The sequence below is a fragment of the Oncorhynchus clarkii genome, chromosome 19, assembly GCF_045791955.1.
Source record: "Oncorhynchus clarkii lewisi isolate Uvic-CL-2024 chromosome 19, UVic_Ocla_1.0, whole genome shotgun sequence".
Taxonomy (NCBI): Eukaryota; Metazoa; Chordata; class Actinopteri; order Salmoniformes; family Salmonidae; genus Oncorhynchus; species Oncorhynchus clarkii.
In genome coordinates, this window is record NC_092165.1 from 56,969,216 (window position 1) to 56,990,990 (window position 21,775).

Sequence of the window (21,775 nt, forward strand, 5' to 3'; positions counted from 1 at the left end):
TGTATTATGGCTATTACACAAACGCCACGCGATTGGACGAGCCCTCTCCAGTACCTGGCTGCTGCGCTGCCTTGTTGCCATGGTTTCGTCAACACACAAGACACTCGGCAGCTTGCTCCTGCGTTTACGCCACAACTCCGTGGTAACCTAGTCTACAAACAACTCGAAAGTACTGAGAAACTTTACTTTTGTCAGGTTGCGAATGATTTGCTGTATAATATCTGTTCATATTTCGTGTAACACCTTAAAATCATTGTAGTAAAGTTGTTGTTTTGTGCTGGGATAGCAAAGCTAGCTACAAGAGTGAAAAGACTTTGTGGCTACAGTAGCCAAGTTAGCTTCTCGCACCAATATGGAGTTCGGTTCCAAACTCAAGGACCTGAATATGACACCGGATGAAATGGGCCGCTTTACCAAGGCTTTTCAAAATGAGGAATTCAGAAAGATGCTGCACGAATACGCAGAGGAAATATCAAAGCCAGAGAACAAGAAGAAATATGAGGAAGAAATCAAGTTGTTAGAACAAGAGAGGGGCGTGGACATTCAATTTGTCCACCCCAAACCTTACCGAGCCCTGAAGACGAGTATGGACGGTAGGCAGAAGTGCTTCATCAATATCTGCAGCAATGACATGATTCGTAAACCTGAGTTTAGGAGGGTAGACGAGGCTGGCAGAGTAGGGCAGCATTGGTCACTACCCCACAGCTTGACACCTGGAATGCCAGACAGGGATGCAAAGGGGAATAAGTACACAATCTATGATGTTGTGTTTCATCCAGACACTATTCACATGGCTGGAAACAACCCAAGATTTATGGAAATGGTTGACAACACTGCTGTTGAGGCTGTCGAGAATGGGGGCAAAGTGAAGCTAGACAAAAACAATGTAAGAGTTTTGAAAATCAAATACAAAGGGACACCACACGCTTCCGTCATGCGCAAGCCCTTACCTGGTCAACCTGCCAAGGAAAAACCTTCACCACTTGACAATCATCTCTCGTTCCCCTACCCCGACGAAAAGCAACCAGATACGGCAACAAATCAAAAGGAGAGCCCTGTACCGAAGGCCGAGATACAGTCCGACACCCAGATCAGCCAGAGACAACAAAATGTCAATTCACCCAAGAAGCCAACGAAACCACATTACACTCTAAAATACAGATCATTCATTGATTTGCAAGATTTCAGGTGTTCAAGAGATTCAGCTCAGAGCCCACGCCCTAAAGAGATTGTCATCACTATTGATTTGCCTTTGCTTAGATCTGTTGCGGATGCTGATCTAGACGTGACTGAAAGACTTGTTAGTTTGGAATCCAAGAAACCAGCTTACAGACTAGAGGTGCCGATGGCATATCCAGTGGATGAAAACAAGGGAGAGGCAAAGTTCAACAAGCAAAAGAAACAACTGGTTGTTACTTTACCTGTTCTACCTCTGAAGGAGCCAACAGTCGCTGAAGTGTCTGGCCGGCAGCTTGTCAATGATGATGGTGAAGAGGATTTTGAGAATAGTTGTGTAAGCGCAGCGCAGTCGGAAGACGCAACACGTGGCAAAGAAGATACCCCTGACCACAACAGACGTGGCAAAGAAGATACCCCCGACCACAACGGACTTGGCAAAGAAGATACCCCCGACCACAACGGACGTGGCAAAGAAGATACCCCCGACCACAACGGACTTGGCAAAGAAGATACGCCCGACCACACCGGACGTGGCAAAGAAGATACCCCCGACCACAACGGCAAAGAAGATACCCCCTACCACAGTGGACGTGGCAAAGAAGATACCCCCGACCACAACGGCAAAGAAGATACCCCCTACCACAGTGGACGTGGCAAAGAAGATACCCCCGATCACAACGGACGTGGCAAAGAAGATACCCCCGACCACAACGGACGTGGCAAAGAAGATACCCCCGACCACAACGGACGTGGCAAAGAAGATACCCCCGACCACAGCGGTTGCAATGAAGGGGACATCTCAGAAGACGTTCACTCTGGAAATGCCACATCACTCCGGTCTGAAAATCAACTAATCTCAGTCCTGGAAGACAAGATAGAGTTTTCTGAACAGTCTGGTGACATTGAGGAGGACGAGCAACACAAACTGAAAAGTGGTGAATCACACCAAGCTAAAGCTTCAGAGCCCACTGAGTTTGATGGCAAGACTGGGTGCACTGACCAGAATGAGGGACAGTCAGATGACAATAATTTACATAATGAGGTGAGCCATCATCTTTAGGTTAACATTCATTCAGTAGAAGAAAAATGTACTATTATAGTGTATGTCTAGCAAAAGCTGACCCTGTTGTTGTTGAACCGTTAGGCTTCTGTTCATCAGTGCTGTTACTAACCCCAACATCCACTGTGACAATTACTTTTCTTTTAGGTGGAAACAGACCCATCATCCCTGAGTGAGAGAATAGATGACCCATCTAACACTGCAGCAATGGTCATCCCATCTAATATTGACAACAATGACCAGGCCAAAGACTGCTCATCCCCCAAGATCGAAGAGATAGTTGAAAGTCAAGCGCCAACTAAGGATAAACAGAAGACTGTGCAATTCAGTGAGCATGTGCAGGTGGCTCAGTCTCAGGAGGAAGATGACCTGCCTGCTGAGCAGACCTTTCAGGACTGTAATATGAGACCACAGCAAGTACTGCTGACAGAAATCAACCAGCATGGACAAGAGGTGGTCATTTGTGATCATACTACATCTGCTGGTTTTGTTTTTCAAAACTCCTTTATCTATGACCTGGACTGAGTCTGCTGTCAAGGAACTTGCTCCGTCACAAAGACACTATATGAAGTTTGTTACTAATTCAATTCGTTGAGGTCTTGCGTGAAAACCTAAAATCCTTTTATCCAATTGAGGGCAATAGGAAAAAAAGTATTTAAAAAGTTTATCTGAATAAGTGAATCAGTAAGACTCCCATGTCTTCAGTATCAATTTCAGAGATCTCCTTTTGAAACAATTTGAATAAGTTATTTCCCATATACTTCTTTCTACAAAAGGGGAGAAAGTTTACATTTAGTATGTTTAAGCAATAAAGCCCATATACCGGTGTATATGCCAAATCAGCATTCAGTGGAGTACCCACTCAATTTATAATTAGTTTTATACTTACCATTTTGCTATTTGGCCTACATGTTGAGGGTGTGGAGAAGCTCACCATTTGAGTGACGATTCAACATTTGTTAAATGCTGTACTTAGATCATGCCACGAGGTTCAAGTCTGTTTGACATATCAAATGATGCATTAGTCACACCACAAATACTAACATTTTAAACAATTGTTTTGGTACATTGTGTACTACTACAAGATGGAGCTACCTGGGGAGGCAGGTAGCCTAGTGGTTAGCGCGTTGGACTAGTAAGCCAGAATCCCTGAGCTGACAAGGTAAAAAAAATGGCATTCTGCCCCTGAACAAGGAAGTTAACCCCCCTAGGCCATCATTGAAAATAATAATTTGTTCTTAACTGACTTGCCTAGTTAAATAAAGGTTTAAAAAAAAAAAAATGGAAACAGATGACAAATATCATTTTAAACTTAAACCAAATTGAGACAATGATTGATATGGATAGTTTCTTTAATTTCCTTTCAAACTTGTACCAATACAGTAAAAAATAAATCAACATTTTTTGAATTCCACAAACATGTAAAAATGTTTATATACACAAACACACATTGTTTAAACAGATATAAACTACTAATTGTCATTTTAAGTTTCTCAATCTGTACCACTGATGGTGAAACACACTTGAATACAAAATGTCTGAACATCAGCACATGTCCAATCAGTGGTTACATAAGAAGTTCTGAGATGCGTGTTGGGTCCAATGACCAAAGAGTTCATACTGCCCTTTACATTACAGTCTACACTGGCTGGTCACCATTGCCTTCAGAATAATACCAAAAGCATTAACCACGTTTCCATCCGACCATTTCATGCGGATTAATTACCTAATGCATGGAAAAAAGTTACAACTGGGCTGATGGAAACAGGAAATGCCGTTACAATTCTATAAATACCAATACCAATTATTTGTTTGACATGGTGGGATCTTTTTGTGTCTAAAATTAATTATGTGAGAAATGACAGTGGAAACGCCTTTATGTGCAAATATTGATACAATAACCATCACATCGAAGTAAACTTGGGAGTCACGTGATGATATTTTGTGTGTTCCTCCCACTACAACTCGGGAAACCATGCATTTATTAAGCTACAGATGAACTAACTTATGAACTTCACAGGGTGGTGAAAGAGCACGGTGTTGAGCTTGGAAGTATTGACGGTCTTATTCTGGTGACATGATGATCGATGCTTGGCTGCCATTTGACAAATAATATCACTCTGCTCCATAATAAAATCTCATCATGTAGGTAGCCTACCTGCACTGTGTCTGTGAGCTGTTGGCTAGAGAGCACGTGCCAAGACCAGAGTGGGTACATTTGCTGTATAACGCAACAGTTGTGACAAAACCCATCAGTAGACTTGACAATACGATGGAAACCCATTTAACTTGTGTTTTCACATTCTGTACATGGGATTTGACAATTAAAAGTTATGTTTACGTGCACTACATCATCACACAGCATTTATCCGCAAAAAAAGTCTGATGGAAACATCTCTGGTGGGAAAATAAGCATTTTTTTGTTCTAAATGCAGATTTAAGAATATTCTAAATGAAAATCTGTCGCAAATTGGATGGAAACCTAGCTACGGTACTGATTGCCGTGGAACAGTTGAGGGACTTAAATCATCTCAGGCCTCGCTGAAGGCATTGGTCTAGGAACTCCGAGTAACATGATAGGGAGCAAAAGTGATGCTGCACCGGTGCATCTGTTCCTCCCATGTCATCTACCAAAACCACGGTGTGAGACACCAGATGCAGATTCATGCTGACTGCTGTTTTGATGTAGTAGTTCACACAGGTACAGCCACAGTCACAGGTCTTGGCAACCTCCAGGTCTTGACAAAGGTGGGCAGGGATGAGATGAGGCCCGTACGGGATTCTATGTGGCGTGAACACAAAACATAACTTAGGCTCAAATATTGCATAAAACTTTACGTGATACTACACGTTTAAACTTACAAACAAGGTGAAAGCACGTAAATGGGTGAAATGTTGAAAGGAATAATTGGACTAACCTGAGGTTGGCCACAGCCCTGGCGGCCATCTCCTGCAGTGTCAGGGGGAAGGTGAGCTGGATGGTGTGGTCCAGGGGGTTGGGATGGGCGAACGGATTACCAAACAGGTCCAGGTTCTCCAGGTTTAACTTTCGGAAGTCCCCTGGCAGCAGGGCCAGCTGGTTGTGTGCAGCTGACAAAAAGCGCAGCTTGGAGAGATGGCTGATGCGAAAGGGCAGCCACACCAGTCCGTTGTTGTCCATCTTGAGGTTGATCAGCTCTCGCAGCTGGCAGAAGTGAGGCGGCAGGGCCTGCAGGCGATTCTGACTCAGGTCGAGGTGTTGAAGTGTACGCTGGAGGCTGGACAGGCAGAGGGCTTCACTAAAGGTCTCTAAGTGGTTGTTGTGGAGAATAAGCTCAGCCAGGCAGCCCAGGTCACCGATAGTGTCAGGAAGTTTTTTTATGTTGTTATTACTGAGGTCCAGTCTGCGCAGTGCCTTGAGGGAGAGCATTCGCATGTCCACCCGTGAGAGCTTGCAGTAGGACACCTGTAGCTGCTCTAATGAGTAGGGAAAATTGGAGGTCAATGGATAGTCCTTCTTGGATACAATAGTCAGCTTCTTCTTGGGCTTCTCCACATCCCTGGCTCGGACGGGCGTCAGTGTAGAGAGAGGCAGGCTGTCCATGTCATTTCCTCTGTGAGCCAACCGAGCAGCCGAGAGGAAGTTCTTCAAGCTGTTAGCATCAGCCTGAAACTCAAAAGAAGACCGATGTCACTAGTGGTTAACAGTCAATACAACAGCCCTTATCGTACCTGCTATCAAACAATATGAGCGTTACATGAGAGAGATTGCATTATTTATAAATCCCTCCATATCAAACAAGTTGACACATTTCCTATCTATCCTTCAGAGTGAGAAACATTCACGATGGTGGGAAAAGTGCTTGGCCTATAATAAGACACGTAAAATGCATAATTAAGCAATAAGGCATGAGGGGGTGTGGTATATGGCCAATATACCACAGCTAAGGGCTGTTATGCATGACACATCGCGGAGTGCCTGGACACGGCTCTTAGCCATGGTATATTGGCCATATACCACACCCCTCATGCGTTATTGCTTAATTATGCATTTTTATGTGTCTTATTATAGGCCAAGCCTTATTGCTATTATAAACTGGTTACCAATGTAATTAGAGCAGTAAAAATAACTTTTGTCATACACGTGGTATACAGTCTGATATACCATGGCTGTCAGCCAATCAGCATTCAGGGCTCGAACCACCCAGTTTATAATGTAACTAACAACCCACGGATTTCATCATATTGTATTAGGCCTACATTTGTTCGCATGACACAGATATCTTTGGTCTTAGTTGTGCTAGCACAAGATGAAACATTTAATTACAAAAATATTACAATACACATGAGATGTTATTAACATAAGTCACACAAAGGATTGCCTAGTGAGTCCTTCTCACAATGCTAGCCTGGTTCCATTTGTGTATCACCATAGCTGTACGCACCACAGCCTGTGTGTGTGTGCATGATGGGTTGAAAATTTGTTTCAAGATCTAGGGGAAAGGTCAACACTGCCCTAATACAGCCTAGAGCCATTGTCACCCTTTGGGAGAAACAGCTGCTCATTTACAGAGCATGCTCCCCACATTCAGACAAGTCTGGCTAATGCATAAATATCAGACTACGATACACACGGAGTGTACAAAACATTAGGAACAACTGCTCTTTCCATGACAGACTGACCAGGTGAATCCAGGCGAAAGTTATGTATTGATGTCACTTGTTAAATCCCCTTAAATCAATGTAGATGAAGGGGAGGAGACATTTTAAAGAATGATTTTTAAAGCCTTGAGACAAGATTGTGTATGTGTGCAATTCAGAGGGTGGGCAAGACAAAATATTGAAGTGCCTTTGAGCTGGGTAAGTGCCAGGCGCACCAGTTTGAGTGTCAAGAACTGCAATGATGCTGGGTTTCACACGCTCAACAGTTTCTTGTGTGTATCAAGAATAGGCCACCACGCAAAGGACATCCAGCCAACTTGACAAGTGTGGAAAGCATTGGGAGTCAACATGGGCCAGCATCCCTGTGGAACGCTTTCGACACCTTGAGGAGTCCATGGGCCGGCGAATTGAGGCCGTTCTATGGGGCAAAAGGGGGTGCAACTCAATATCAGGAAGATGTTCCTAATGTTTTGTACACTCAGTGTATTATGCAATGATTCTTTTAAGCATCGGAGATGATTGGAAATCCTAATTAGGGCTGGGAGGATACAGCATCAACATTCTATATGTTGGGTCATGTTAACTGTTTAATATGCACGCCCTAAAATGATTTATTTCAGTGTAAGCGCTCTACTTTTCCAGCAGAAATGTAAGTAGCATGTGAACCTGAAGGCCAAATGATATATATATTTTTTAATTTTTTATTTTAATTCTCCTTTTTCATTGGAGATCAGATTCCGCCATACAAAAATGTCTAGAGCCATACCTTGCTCAAGCAGATGTCAACAGCGGGCTCCTTCAGTCTCACAGTGGCTTTGCCCTCCTCAACAAACCGGGTGAAGAATGTTTCAATGTTTTCTTTTAGCTGTAGAGGAAGTAGGTACACACATTAGAGTAAGACGTGGAACAAAAAACAAAGTGATGGTGGATTCGTTACCTAGCATTTCTGGTGACTCGTTCATGCAAGATCACACACTATTAATGTCCACATTAAAAGGGAAAATCCACAAACTATATTTAGGCCCTTTTATCTTTAGTTCGCGTTACAGATTTTGCATCATCATGATGATGTGGCCGGTGACACTTTGGTTCTTGTAAGCCTAATATACTAAAAACGTGTCTGCTGACATGGAAAACATTTTAGGACTGTATCAACTAGTGATGGGGGGGTGAAACAAAAATACAATTACATATCGCAATATTATTTTTGTCAAAATATATCGTTTCACAATATTACTTTTGCGCTAGTTGGTTGTATCTGTACCAAAACTCCAGTATTTGTCATTCATAGCTTGTTCTCCAGCTTGTTCTTTTTTTTTTTTAAATAGGGAGTTAATTCGTTTTCAGCACTTTTATTTCCATGACTGATCATTACTCATTCTCATGGCTCTCTTGTCCCTCTGCAGCAGACATATGGCGAGCAATATCGAATGGCAATACATGTGATTTCGGCACCAAAGTATCGTGATAATATCGTATTTTGAGGTCCCTGGCAATTTCCTGACCTAATATCAACAGTGGACGAAGGAAAAAAAAATACCCCAAATAGTTTAGCACAACCCTTGTTAATTTTCCTCCAAGTTATCTGAGATAATGGATTTCAATCAAATGCAACTCATTCATTCCACAATGAAGTCATCATACATTTGAAAAGTAGCTATACCAATTAGCAATGTCAAGAAGTTGGATGGTTCATCCTGTGTACTTGGGGTATACCTGTAAAACATAGAATACATAGCTAGACAACTAGCCAAGTAGTTAAATAAACAAATAGCTAGATACTAACCTTATATTTTGTTCCTGTCCTATCCTTTGCTGTACAGATCATTAGATAAATGTTGTGGCGTTGTGTGGTCTTGTCCACATGTCTTCCAATAGACAGCACAGCCCTTGCTCCCTTTCCTCTGTTTTTCATCCCATACGTGGGAAGCATCCGGTTCACGACTTCGACGTCGCACTGAAGCTTCATTGCTCGAGGTGTATAAATAAATGCGTGACCTGTGTTAGTTCTGTAAATATATCCCAATAAATGAATGTGTTCAAAAAAGTTTTTCCAAACCAAACGGGCAGTTTGACCCCATGTATGATTTTCGTTTAACACAAACTGCTGGCATAAAAAAAGGTAACGTTAGCCCTTGTCACGCCACTAAGTTACTTTGCTAGCAAGATGTCTCAACCTTAGGAGTTTTTATAGCTAGTTTGTAGCTAAGTCAAATACAAGGACATCTGTTATCTGCTAACACACTCAGCCAGACAACGAACATAGTTAGATAGCTGACTAGGTTAGTTGCTAAAAAATGTAGCACAGCATAATATACACTTACGTTGGCAAACTGCAAGTTATGACAACAGAACTAACGAAATGGTTCAAACGCTTTACCGGACCGTTATGTAATACAAGAGTTGAACAAAAAAGCATGCAAGTTCTCTCTAGCATGCAAACTAACCTGTCAACATGGACCCAAAGAACAACAAGGAAACGTAGCTAGCCAGAGGATCGAACGCGCGAAGAGAACTGATAAACGTACACATGCGCAGACGTGATTTGGTTTGAGAATCTTTTCTTTGGTTGTGGCAAGAAGGGTGCAGCTTTTGTCAAATTATTAACGTCAAAAAGTAGATTTTTTGTTGTTGTTGTGAATTTGATTTTAACCTAACCCCTTTCTTAACCGTAATCTAATTCTCCTAACCTGCTACAAAGTCAAATCTGACAAAACCTAGAACCATTTTAGCCATGACAATTTTTTCTTAGCACCTACCTCCGGTTCTCACCATTCTGTGAAATTTCTAAATAAAAAGTAATGAGCTCCGATGATGCCATTAAATTGGTTGAATGGCGCTTCTTTCGGATGATTAACACTGAATTCTCAAATGCAACCAGGCCAGACAATAATTGTGTATGATCTTCTGTGTAGAAAATAACACCACAATTGCTTTCAATAGCTAGATTTCCATCCAATTCTCGGCAGATTAAATGTGAATATTCTCAAATCCGCATTTTCCCACCAGAGGGGTTTCTCTCAAACTGACTAGGGTGTTAGTGTGTAAATAAACATTGCTTTTAGAGATAAACGGAGCATACCAAATTATACAGACTAACAGAAGCACAGTGCACTGTTTCATGTCTGTAGGCTTGACCATTAACTTAAAAAATAAAAAATTAAGGTTTAAATAAATATAACTAGGCAAGTCAGTTAAGAACAAATTCTTATTTACAATGACGGTCTACCAGAAGGCAAAAGGCCTCCTGCAGGGACGGAGTCTGGGATTAAAAATATAGGACAAAAACACACATCACTAGATAAAGAGGCACTTAAAACAACATAGTATGGCAGCAACTCATAACACAGCATGGTAGCAGCACAAAACATGGTAAACATTACCGGGAACAGACAACAGCATAAAGGGCAAGAAGGTAGACAATACACCACGTGAAGCCGCCACAACTGTCAGTAAGAGTGTCCATGATTGGGTCTTTGAACGAAGAGATGGAGATAAGACTGGACAGTGAGTGTTTTTTTGCAGCCCGTTCCAGTCGCTAGCTACAGCGAACTGAAAAGAGGAGCGACCCTGGGATGTGTGCACTTTGGAGACATTTAACAGAATGTGACTGACAGAACAGGTGTTGTATGTGGAGGATGAGGGCTGCAGTAGATATCTCAGATAGGGGGGAGTGAGGCCTAAGATGGGTTTGTAAATAAGCATAAACTAGTGGATCTTGCGACAGGTTTTTTTATTTATTTATTTCACCTTTATTTTAGCAGGTAGGCAAGTTGAGAACAAGTTCTCATTTACAATTGCGACCTGGCCAAGATAAAGCAATGTAGTTCGACACATACAACAACAGTTATGCATGGAGTAAAACAAACATACAGTCAATAATACAGTAGAAAAATAAGTCTATATACAATGTGAGCAAATTAGGTGAGATAAGGGAGGTAAAGGCAAAAAAGGCCATGGTGGTGAAGTAAATACAATATAGCAAGTAAAACGCTGGAATGGTAGATTTGCAGTGGAAGAATGTGCAAAGTAGAGATAGAAATAATGGGGTGCAAAGGAGCAAAAATAAATAAATACAGTAGGGGGAGAGGTAGTTGTTTGGGCTAAATTATAGATGGGCTATGTACAGGTGCAGTAATCTGTGAGCTGCTCTCACAGCTGGTGCTTAAAGCTAGTGAGGGAGATAAGTGTTTCCAGTTTGAGATTTTTGTAGTTCGTTCCAGTCATTGGCAGCAGAGAACTGGAAGGAGGGGTGGCCAAAGGAGGAATTGGCTTTGGGGGTGAGCAGAGAGCTGGAGCACGTGCTACAGGTGGGTGTTTCTATGGTGACCAGCGAGCTGAGATAAGGGGGGACTTTACCTAGCAGGGTCTTGTAGATGACCTGGAGCCAGTGAGTTTGGCGACGAGTATGAAGTGAGGGCCAGCCAACGAGAACATACAGGTCGCAGTGGTGGGTAGTATATGGGGCTTTGGTGACAAAATGGATGGCACTGTGATAGACTACATCCAATTTATTGAGTAGGGTTTTGGAGGCTATTTTGTAAATGACATCGCCGAAGTCGAGGATCGGTAGGATGGTCAGTTTTACAAGGGTATGTTTGGCAGCATGAGTGAAGGATGCTTTGTTGCGAAATAGGAAGCCAATTCTAGATTTAACTTTGGATTGGAGATGTTTGATGCGAGTCTACATGGCCATTAAGGCTAGATTGCTCTTCAAGATGTTCATAGATGACTAGCAGGGTCAAATAATAGTCAGGAGTAAATGTCAGTTTGCTTTTCATAGCCGGGCATTCAGAGGTCAAGACAGCAGGTGCGATAGAGAGAGAGAGAGAGAGTTGAAAACAGCAGGACCAGAACAGGTCAGGGTTCCATAGCCACAGGCAGAACAGTTGGAACTGGAGCAACAGCACGACTAGGTGGACTGGGGACAGCCAGGAGTCATCAGCCCAGATAGGACCATGCCTCAGGACTAGGACTCAGGTCCCCTGGGAGAGGAGGGAGAGGGGGAGAGAGAGAATTAGAAGGATCATACTTAAATTCAAACGGGACACCAGATAAGGCAGGATAATAACACCAGATAACAGATTGAACCAAGCCCCCGGCACATAGACTTATGCTGCATAGATACTGGAAGCTGGGGGGGGGGGGGGGGGGGGGGGGGGGGGGGGGGACGACACTGTGGCCCCGTCTGACGATAACCAGGACAGGGTCAAACAGGCAGGGTATAAACTCACACCAAGAGGGATAACAACAGACCACCAACTTACTACCCTGAGACAAGGCTCAGGATAGCCCAAGAAGATCGCCTCCACTGCACGAGCCCGACAGGCGGACTAAGATTAACAAACAGAAACTCAATTATCAAGATAGGATGTTCCTATCAACATGAAATATGTACATAAATGATCAGTGAATTTGCATATATTTTGTGTATAAAAAAATGTCATGTTGTACACAGTAAATGGTTGACAAATGAGTCTTTAACCACCTAAGTTATTTATTTTTGAACTACTAATTCAATTAGTCGCACACATGCTATTGAACTAACCAGCGGTAATACTTTCAGGGTTTTAGTGTGCTTGTAACAGTTAAACACTTATGTAATTTGACTGAAAATAGTCTTCATATTTTTCTTCTGCCCACCCCTGCTCTAAACCCTTTGAGCTAGAGACACCAAATAACCTTACAGGCGGCTTCAGACTACATGATAACATATTTTTGATACTATTTCTACTTTTTAAAAACCATAGCACTATACTATTCAATGCATTCCAATGCCCATACACTTTCAACTGGTAAATTCCCATTCACAACTCCTCCAACACCTATGCTGAACTCACCAAACCTTTACCCTTCCGACAGTGTGTGTGTGTGTGTGTGTGTGTGTGTGTGTGTGTGTGTGTGTGTGTACACTGGTAGTAAAAGCTGAGTGAATGTGTCAGCCATTAGTCCTCTCTCCTTTCCTCTCTCTCGTGTGTAAGCGAGAGAGACAGTCACCAAGCAATGTTTCTCTCCCCTCACCCACAGACTTGATAAAGACATCTTGGCACATCAGTCGCATCTGCAAGTTTAAATGCAGTCTCAATGGCTGCATATCAAATTGTTACTAAGAACTTGAGGTTTAAACATATTCAAGTTTATTTTATCTTCATCAAATCGAGAGAGCGAGACAGAACGCAGTGAGAGAAAGCATCTCTACCGTAGCCATGGAGAACACCCCACTCTCCCTCAGAGAGACATGCTCACAAACGGTTTATCAGACATCGACAATTACAAACACACATAAAAGGAAGTTATTTCATTCACAGTTGATCAAAATATTATGATTTATTAAGTGAGCAGAATCAAACAGCATAAATCTCGCTCAGCGTCAAGATGCTATCACGTGACCTAACCACTGAGCTATAATAAAAACTAGAGACTGTGGTCGGCCATCTTGGAGACTGTTTTCAACGTAATAAACTCACGCTGGCATAAACCGATTCATATATATATATATATATATTTAAAAAAGCATGGTTTGTTAATAGGTATATCATACCTGCAAACGCTTTTAGAAACAAGTCGTGATTGCATTGTGTGAACAGAAAACATCATACTACGGTCACCTGAGGTGCACATAAAGCAAGCACAGTCTTCTTAGTCCTGAATAACTTACATACACAAAACGTTCTTCGTGTTTCCATTGGTTGTGTGGTGGTGCTTCCTGACTGCATATTTCCCTTCCCCATTGTGTAAACAGAACATATCATACCGTCTGTCACCTGATGTGCACATAGAGCAAGCACAGTGTGTGTGATATATCACACACACACACACTACATGACCAAACATGTGGACACCATTAGTGGATTAGGCTATTTCAGTCACAACCGTTGCTGACAGGTGTATAAAAATCGACTACACGGTCATGAAATCTCCATAGACAAATATTGACAGTAGAATGGACCATACTGAAGAGCTCAGTGACTTTCAACGTGGCAGTCAAATTTCTGCCCTGCTACAGGTGTTCCAGTCAACTGTTAGTGCTGTTATTGTGAAGTGGAAACATCTAGGGGCCACAACGGCTCGGCCGTAAAGTGGTAGGCCACACAAGCTCACAGAACAGGTCCACCGAGTGCTGATGCACGTAGCTCGTAAAAAAACGGTTGCAACACTCACTACCTGTTGCCGGGAGCTTCATGAAACCGGTTTCCATGGCCAAGCATCCGCACACAAGCCTAAGATTTCTTTATTTTTACTCTTTTCTACATTGTAGAATAGCGAAGACATCAAAACTATGAAATAACACATAGAATCATGTAATAACCCCCCAAAATTTTAACAAATCAAAATACATTTTATATTTTATATTCTTCAAAGTAGCCACCCTTTGCCTTGACATCTTTGCACACTCTTGGCATTCTCTCAACCAGCTTCATGAGGTAGTCACCTGGAATGCATTTCAATTAACAGGTGTGCCTTGTTAAAAGTTAATTTGTTGAAATTCTTTCCTTCTTAATGCATTTGAGCCAATCAGTTGTGTTGTGACAAGGTAGGGGTGGTATTCAGAAGAGCTCTTGTCGTGTCTTTGGCATCATTAAACTGGTGACTTATTTTTAGTTTATCAAATCAATTCTCTGTAATTGTGATTAATTAAATAAGGTAGCTGTAATTAACTAGGAAGTGGGGGCACCAAGGAAAATATTCAGATTACAAAGTAATAATTTTCCTAATATAACTTTCAGATATTTTAATATCTGATCAATTAGTCTTCTCATTAATGAATTATTCTTTACCTCACGTTAGTCTCATTCCAAACGTTGTAAATTGTTGGTTATCTGCACGAACCCAGTCTTCACTATGAGTGATCCATACATCAATTGTCTTAAATCATTTATTTACTAAATAAATCACAGAAATGCATAAACAAACAGTAGATATAGTTACAAGGAAATGATAGCGGATGTGCCCTAGTGGGCTAAACCGGTATTGCGGCTTGGTGGACAAAAGGGAAGTGGGGGTCGACTGTGGTAAGACACTACAAAGTTGATAATTATAACAATTGAAATGCTAATCCTTTGCACATGAACGCTCACTCATTCGGGAATAATTACAATCAATATATATATTTACACTCAGTGTGTCGTCCTGATCTCAACAAACAGATTACCGACCATTTCGAATCTCACCATACCTTCTCTGCTATGCAATCTGGTTTCAGAGCTGGTCATGGGTGCACCTCAGCCACGCTCAAGGTCCTAAACGATATCTTAACCGCCATCGATAAGAAACATTACTGTGCAGCCGTATTCATTGATCTGGCCAAGGCTTTCGACTCTGTCAATCACCACATCCTCATCGGCAGACTCAACAGCCTTGGTTTCTCAAATGATTGCCTCGCCTGGTTCACCAACTACTTCTCTGATAGAGTTCAGTGTGTCAAATCGGAGGGTCTGTTGTCCGGACCTCTGGCAGTCTCTATGGGGGTGCCACAGGGTTCAATTCTTGGACCGACTCTCTTCTCTGTATACATCAATGAGGTCGCTCTTGCTGCTGGTGAGTCTCTGATCCACCTCTACGCAGACGACACCATTCTGTATACTTCCGGCCCTTCTTTGGACACTGTGTTAACAACCCTCCAGGCAAGCTTCAATGCCATACAACTCTCATTCCGTGGCCTCCAATTGCTCTTAAATACAAGTAAAACTAAATGCATGCTCTTCAACCGATCGCTACCTGCACCTACCCGCCTGTCCAACATCACTACTCTGGACGGCTCTGACTTAGAATACGTGGACAACTACAAATACTTAGGTGTCTGGTTAGACTGTAAACTCTCCTTCCAGACCCATATCAAACATCTCCAATCCAAAGTTAAATCTAGGATTGGCTTCCTATTTCGCAACAAAGCATCCTTCACTCATGCTGCCAAACATACCCTTGTAAAACTGACCATCCTACCAATCCTCGACTTTGGCGATGTCATTTACAAAATAGCCTCCAATACCCTACTCAACAAATTGGATGCAGTCTATCACAGTGCAATCCGTTTTGTCACCAAAGCCCCATATACTACCCACCATTGCGACCTGTACGCTCTCGTTGGCTGGCCCTCGCTTCATACTCGTCGCCAAACCCACTGGCTCCATGTCATCTACAAGACCCTGCTAGGTAAAGTCCCCCCTTATCTCAGCTCGCAGGTCACCATAGCATCTCCCACCTGTAGCACACGCTCCAGCAGGTATATCTCTCTAGTCACCCCCAAAACCAATTCTTTCTTTGGCCGCCTCTCTTTCCAGTTCTCTGCTGCCAATGACTGGAACGAACTACAAAAATCTCTGAAACTGGAAACACTTATCTCCCTCACTAGCTTTAAGCACCAACTGTCAGAGCAGCTCACAGATTACTGCACCTGTACATAGCCCACCTATAATTTAGCCCTAACAACTACCTCTTTCCCAACTGTATTTAATTTATTTATTTATTTTGCTCCTTTGCACATTCTTCCATTGCAAAACTACCATTCCAGTGTTTTACTTGCTATATTGTATTTACCTTGCCACCATGGCCTTTTTTGCCTTCTCACCTCATTTGCTCACATTGTATATAGACTTGTTTATACTGTATTATTGACTGTATGTTTGTTTTACTCCATGTGTAACTCTGTGTCGTTGTATCTGTCGAACTGCTTTGCTTTATCTTGGCCAGGTCGCAATTGTAAATGAGAACTTGTTCTCAACTTGCCTACCTGGTTAAATAAAGGTAAAATAAAAAAAATAAAAAAAAATCTCTGTTGGAAAGTTTGTTTCTGTTGGAGTTTGTCCGCCCTCTCTCTCTCTCTCTCTCTCTCTCTCTCTCTCTGCAGTGGTTAGAATGGATAGTTCAGAGTAACATTCAGCAATGTCGTTATAGAATAGATGTTTCAGCGGTTGTCGGTCTTCGCGTTCAATTATACCGAATTCCTAGCCGCAGACTAGTATTTACTATCAAAGATTTGTTCTTATTCTGTCGGTTAGATAGTCTAAGAGTTTAACCACGTGGTATGGTTAAGAATTCAGCAAGAGAAATATATGGTCTCTGTTCAACCCTTAGCCCTCTCGTAATTGAGGTAAGCTTCGTCTGAAGTGGGAAAACCCAGGTGGGGGTTTTATTTGGAACATAGAAAAGGGCTGTCTCATGACGTCAGGTCATGTCTGTGCTCCTGGGGGCGGGCCAATGACTTAGTGAAACTTTAAACAGAAGTACAATTCCTCACATTATCATCACATAGCATCACATCATTTCACAAATAGTTCCATCTTTACTCATTCATTTTATACAATAATTAGATGCAGACCTCATAACTGAGACTCTTGTATTAACAGGGTTATGGTAATGTTGCTGTATTGACTCATGAGTTTCACAGAATTGTACCCAACGGACCAGTTCGTAGCTGGCTATTTCACCGACCATTTATACATTCTCCAGAATATGAATATTGTTCGGTTCTCAAGTTCTGTGAGGTGGAAGAAATTCATTTGTTCTCTCTATGAAAACTCACTCTCTCTTATACTCTGGCCATGAGGAGAGAACTCCTCAAGGAATTTGTGACCTGCCTAACAGAGCCTGGTGTAGGGAGTATAGAGAGAAGGGGATGGTGCAGAGAGAAGGGGATGGTGCAGAGAGAGGGGGATGGTGCTCGCTGTACCCAAAGAGGGCAACGTCATGACACCCTATTTGGTAAAAGACCAAGTCCATATTAGGGCAAGAACAGCTCAAATAAGCAAAGAGAAACGACAGTCCATCATTACTTAAATAGCAGCGGTTGATTACCTGAAAGTCAGACAAAGATTGTCACAGCGATGTAGGCTTTGTCCTTAGTAAGGCCAGACTAACCCCCCAGCCAGAGCTCATCATTCCAAGACTGGAGCTGTGTGTGTGGCTGTGTTGGCCGTGGAGATCGCCAAACTCACTGTGGAAGAAGTAGACATGAAATTAGACGCAATCAGATTCTACACTGACAGTAAAGTTGTGTAACAATACATACACGTGAATAACCGTGTGCAGCAAATCAAGCAGTCAACTCAACTATATCAGTGGGCTTTACGTTCCTACAGAACTCAACCCGGCAGACCATGGTTCTCCATCTGTCCCAGCAGCTCACGTGACAAGGACAACATGGCTGTCTGGACCAGCCTTCTTAAGCAACCCAGAAAGTTCAGTCTCTGAAGACCGAGAATCATTTGACCATGTCAATCCGGAGTCTGATCCCGAGATCTATTCTACAGCGGCGGCCTTCACTACCCAAGTCTCAGAGAGCCAGCTGTGGCCTCAAAGTACTTTGAGCCTTTCTCAGACTGGAGATGTCTCAAAGGCTACGGCTCACCTTCTTCCCAATGCTTCACTCACCCTTCAGACAGCAGGGACTGTGTCGGCTGGCACATATGCAAGAAAGGCTTCTCTGAGGTGGAGTTTTCCAATGCCAAGCACATCGTGATCAGAAGTGTTCAACACGAGGTCTAGTCCGATTAATTCAAAACGTGACCTTCCTACGAACAATCCGCTCCGTAATCGCCACCCCGTCATCGACAGTGAAGGCTTACTAAGAGTAGGTGGATGCATTAACCAATCAAAAAGTTTCAGAAGAGTGAAACCAACCCTTTCAATATCCCAAGCCGTCACCATGTGGCAATCCTGCTTGTCCACCACAATCAACAAGGTAAAACACCAAGGAAGACACCTCAGTGCGGGTGCCATCCGGGCAAGTGGTTTATGGATGTTTGGAGGACAAAAAGGTGCAGGAGCAGTGTTCATTTTGTATTTAACCTTATTGCGAACAGATCAGCTTGTCTGAAACACCCTGACACAGGCGGGAGGCACAAAATGAACAGACCAGAGGCAGTGGTTGTGATTCCTTTTCTTGTGATTGTTTACAAAACTGGTCTTCTTTAACCAGACAAAATAACTTGAGTACAGGGTAATGTCCAACACAGAAACAACAGAAACAACAGACCTAAAGGCCAAAAAGGGAAAACAAAACAACAAATGGCTACTCCTACGCATTCTCTGAGGTAGGACAATCTGACATCCTCACAGGTCTAAAATCTCTACTCCCAATTCTCCCCCAGCTCCTCTCCCGGCACACCTATATAGAGGAAGACACAAAGCAATTAGTGGGCCCAGGTGTGTACTAAGTGGCTTTACATTGAGTACCTATCCCCTGAGGAGGGTGCTGTCCTGTCATCTTCCTCTGGCTGGTCACTGAACTCTGACACTTTATCTAACTAGGCAAGTCACTTTAGAACAAATTCTTATTTACAATGATGGTCTACCCCGGCCAAACTCTCCCCTACCCAGACAACACTAGGTCTATTGTGCGCTGCCCTATAGGACTCCCGATCATGGCCGGTTGTGATACAACCCGGGATCGAACCTGGGTCTGTAGTGATGCCTCTATCACGCGCCACTCAGGATCCATCCCACAGATCTGACCTGTTGAAAACGACGAGGACGAATAGAACAGTTTCAAATGGCAGACTTACCTGATGAACTCCTGCAAAACAGACCCACGTTCCCTTATGTGGGCCTGGATATCTTCGGGCCATGGGAAGTCACCACGCACCGTACAAGAGGCAGCCAAGCGGATAGCAAAAGATGGGCAGTGCTACACTACATGACCAAAAGTATGTGGACACCGGCTCGTCGAACATCTCGTTCCAAAATCATGGGCGTTAATATGAAGTTGGAACATTGCTGCGGTGACTTGCTTCGATTCAGCCACAAGAGCATTAGTGAGGTTGGGAACTGATGTTGGGCGATTAGGCCTGGCTTGCGGTCTGCATTCCAATTCATCCCAAGGGTTTTCGATGGAGTTGAGGTCAGGGCTCTGTGCAGGCCAGTCAAGTTCTTCCACACTGATCTCAACATATCATTTCTGTATTGACCTTGCTTTGTGCACGGGGGCAATGTCATGCTGAAACAATAAAGGGCCTTCCCCAAACTGTTGCCACAAAGTTAGAAGCACAGAATCATCTAGAATGTCCTTGTATGCTGTAGCGTTAAGATTTCCCTTCACTGGAACTATGGGGCCTAACCCCTGAAAAACAGACCCAGACCATTATTCCTCCTCCACCAGACTTTACAGCAGGTAGCATTCTCTGGTATCTGCCAAACCCAGATTTGTCTATCGGACTGCCAGATGGTTTCCACTGCTCCAGGGTCCAATGGTGGCGAGCTTAAAACCACTCCAGCCGATGCTTGGCACTGCGCATGGTGATCTTAGGATTGTGTGTGGTTGCTTGGCAATCTAAACCCATTTCATGAAGTTCCCTACGAACAGTTATTGTGCTGATATTGCTTCCAGAGGCCGTTTGGAATTTGGTAGTGAGTGTTGCAACCGAGGACAAAGGATTTTTACGCGCTATGCACTTCGGCACTCGGCGGTCCAAACAAACACCAATCTCAACATCAACAGTAAAGATGCTACTCCAGGATGCTGGCCTTCTAGGCAAGAGTTGCAAGGAAAAAGCCATATCTCAGACTGGCCAATAAAAAGAAAAGATTAAGATGGGCAAAAGAACACGGACACTGGACAGAGGAACTCTGCCTAGAAGGCCAACATCCCGGAGTCGCCTCTTCACTGTTGACATTGAGACTGGTGTTTTGTGGGTACTATGGACTTGTGAGGCGTCTGTTTCTCAAACTAGACTCTAATGTACTTATCCTCTTGCTTAGTTGTGCACCGGGGCCTCCCACTCCTCTTTCTATTCTAGTTAGAGCCAGAGTTCTGTGAAGGGAGTAGTACGCAGCGTTGTACAAGATCATCAGTTTCTTGGCAATTTATCGCATGGAATAGCCTTCATTTCTCAGAACAAAAATAGACTGACGAGTTTCAGAAGTAAGTAGTTTGTTTCTGGCCATTTGAGCCTGTAATTGAACCCACAAATGCTGATGCTCCAGATACTCAACTAGTCTAAATAAGGCCAGTTTAATTGCTTCTTTAATCAGAACAACAGTCTTCAGCTGTGCTAACATAATTGCAAAAGGGTTTTCTGATGATCAATTATCTTTTTAAAATGATAAACATGGATTAGCTAACACAATGTGCCATTGGAACACAGGAGTGATGGTTGCTGATAATGGGCCTCTGTACACCTATATTCCATTTTTAAAAAACAGCATTTCCAGCTACAATAGTAATTTACAACATTAACAATGTCTACACTGTATTTCTGATCAATTTGATGTTATTTTAATAGACAAAAAATGTGATTTTCTTTCAAAAACAAGGACATTTCTAAGTGACCCTAAATTTTTGAACGGTAGTGTACATTATGCAATGGCTGAAATACATTTCAGAAAATGGCCACTTGGTGGTAGAAAAGATCTGTGGCTTTGGTTTCTGTCAGGGTGTAATTATTACCATAGATGAGACAGGTTGAAATGCAAAAATGCCTTTAGAAGGAGCCACACTTAGGCTACTGCAAGATTCTAGACGTTTTAGAACAGTGTTCTATTGAGTTGGTGTGTGTGAGATGTTCTGGAATCAGCTTCCTGTATTCCCTAACTTGGCTAGGTGTCAGAGGTAGGTTGAATAGCACTGCTGGTTGGTGACAGATACTTAGTGGTCATAAGGGTGACATTCCTGCCTGACTATTATGGCAGACACATGCCAGATAGTGTCCGTCTCTCTGTCTGTCTGCCTAAGAGTATGGCATTCACTGGGCTATAGGAATGAATAATCAATTACAGGAGAGATGGGTAGTTTAGTCTTATGTGTAGGCCTAGTATGAAATATGTGTGTTAGATTGGAAATCCGCCGTCATTAACACAATGGGAAAAATCTAAAGCTATAGCTTGGGCGACCGAGAAAAACTAATTGGTACTATTTAAGGCCAAGTGACAAACAATCATGCAGGCACTAGGGATGTGGGT

General features: G+C 42.8%; 2 protein-coding genes across 5 annotated transcripts; one reads left to right on the plus strand and one right to left on the minus strand.

Moving 5' to 3' along the window:
- Positions 1-352: 352 nt before the first annotated feature.
- Positions 353-3,651, plus strand: LOC139375405 (protein kintoun-like). The gene is made up of 2 exons (XM_071117159.1): positions 353-2,221; positions 2,387-3,651. Exons 1-2 carry the CDS (start codon positions 353-355, stop codon positions 2,762-2,764), a joined length of 2,247 nt encoding a protein of 748 aa, XP_070973260.1. The 3' UTR covers positions 2,765-3,651.
- LOC139375406 (leucine rich repeat protein 1) lies at positions 3,573-9,420 on the minus strand. Of its 4 annotated transcripts, none has more exons than XM_071117163.1 (5): positions 9,205-9,332; positions 8,667-8,987; positions 7,647-7,745; positions 5,158-5,885; positions 3,573-5,021 (listed from the first exon to the last, which is right to left on the minus strand). In XM_071117163.1, the coding sequence occupies exons 2-5, from the start codon at positions 8,847-8,849 to the stop codon at positions 4,766-4,768; spliced, it is 1,266 nt and encodes a 421-aa protein (XP_070973264.1). In that variant the 5' UTR covers positions 8,850-8,987; positions 9,205-9,332; the 3' UTR covers positions 3,573-4,765. The 4 variants fall into 4 exon arrangements, with proteins under 4 accessions (XP_070973264.1, XP_070973262.1, XP_070973261.1 ...); XM_071117161.1 differs by having other exon boundaries at positions 3,574-5,021; positions 8,667-8,984; positions 9,328-9,420; XM_071117160.1 differs by having other exon boundaries at positions 3,574-5,021; positions 9,328-9,397.
- Between the last annotated feature and the right edge of the window lie 12,355 nt (positions 9,421-21,775).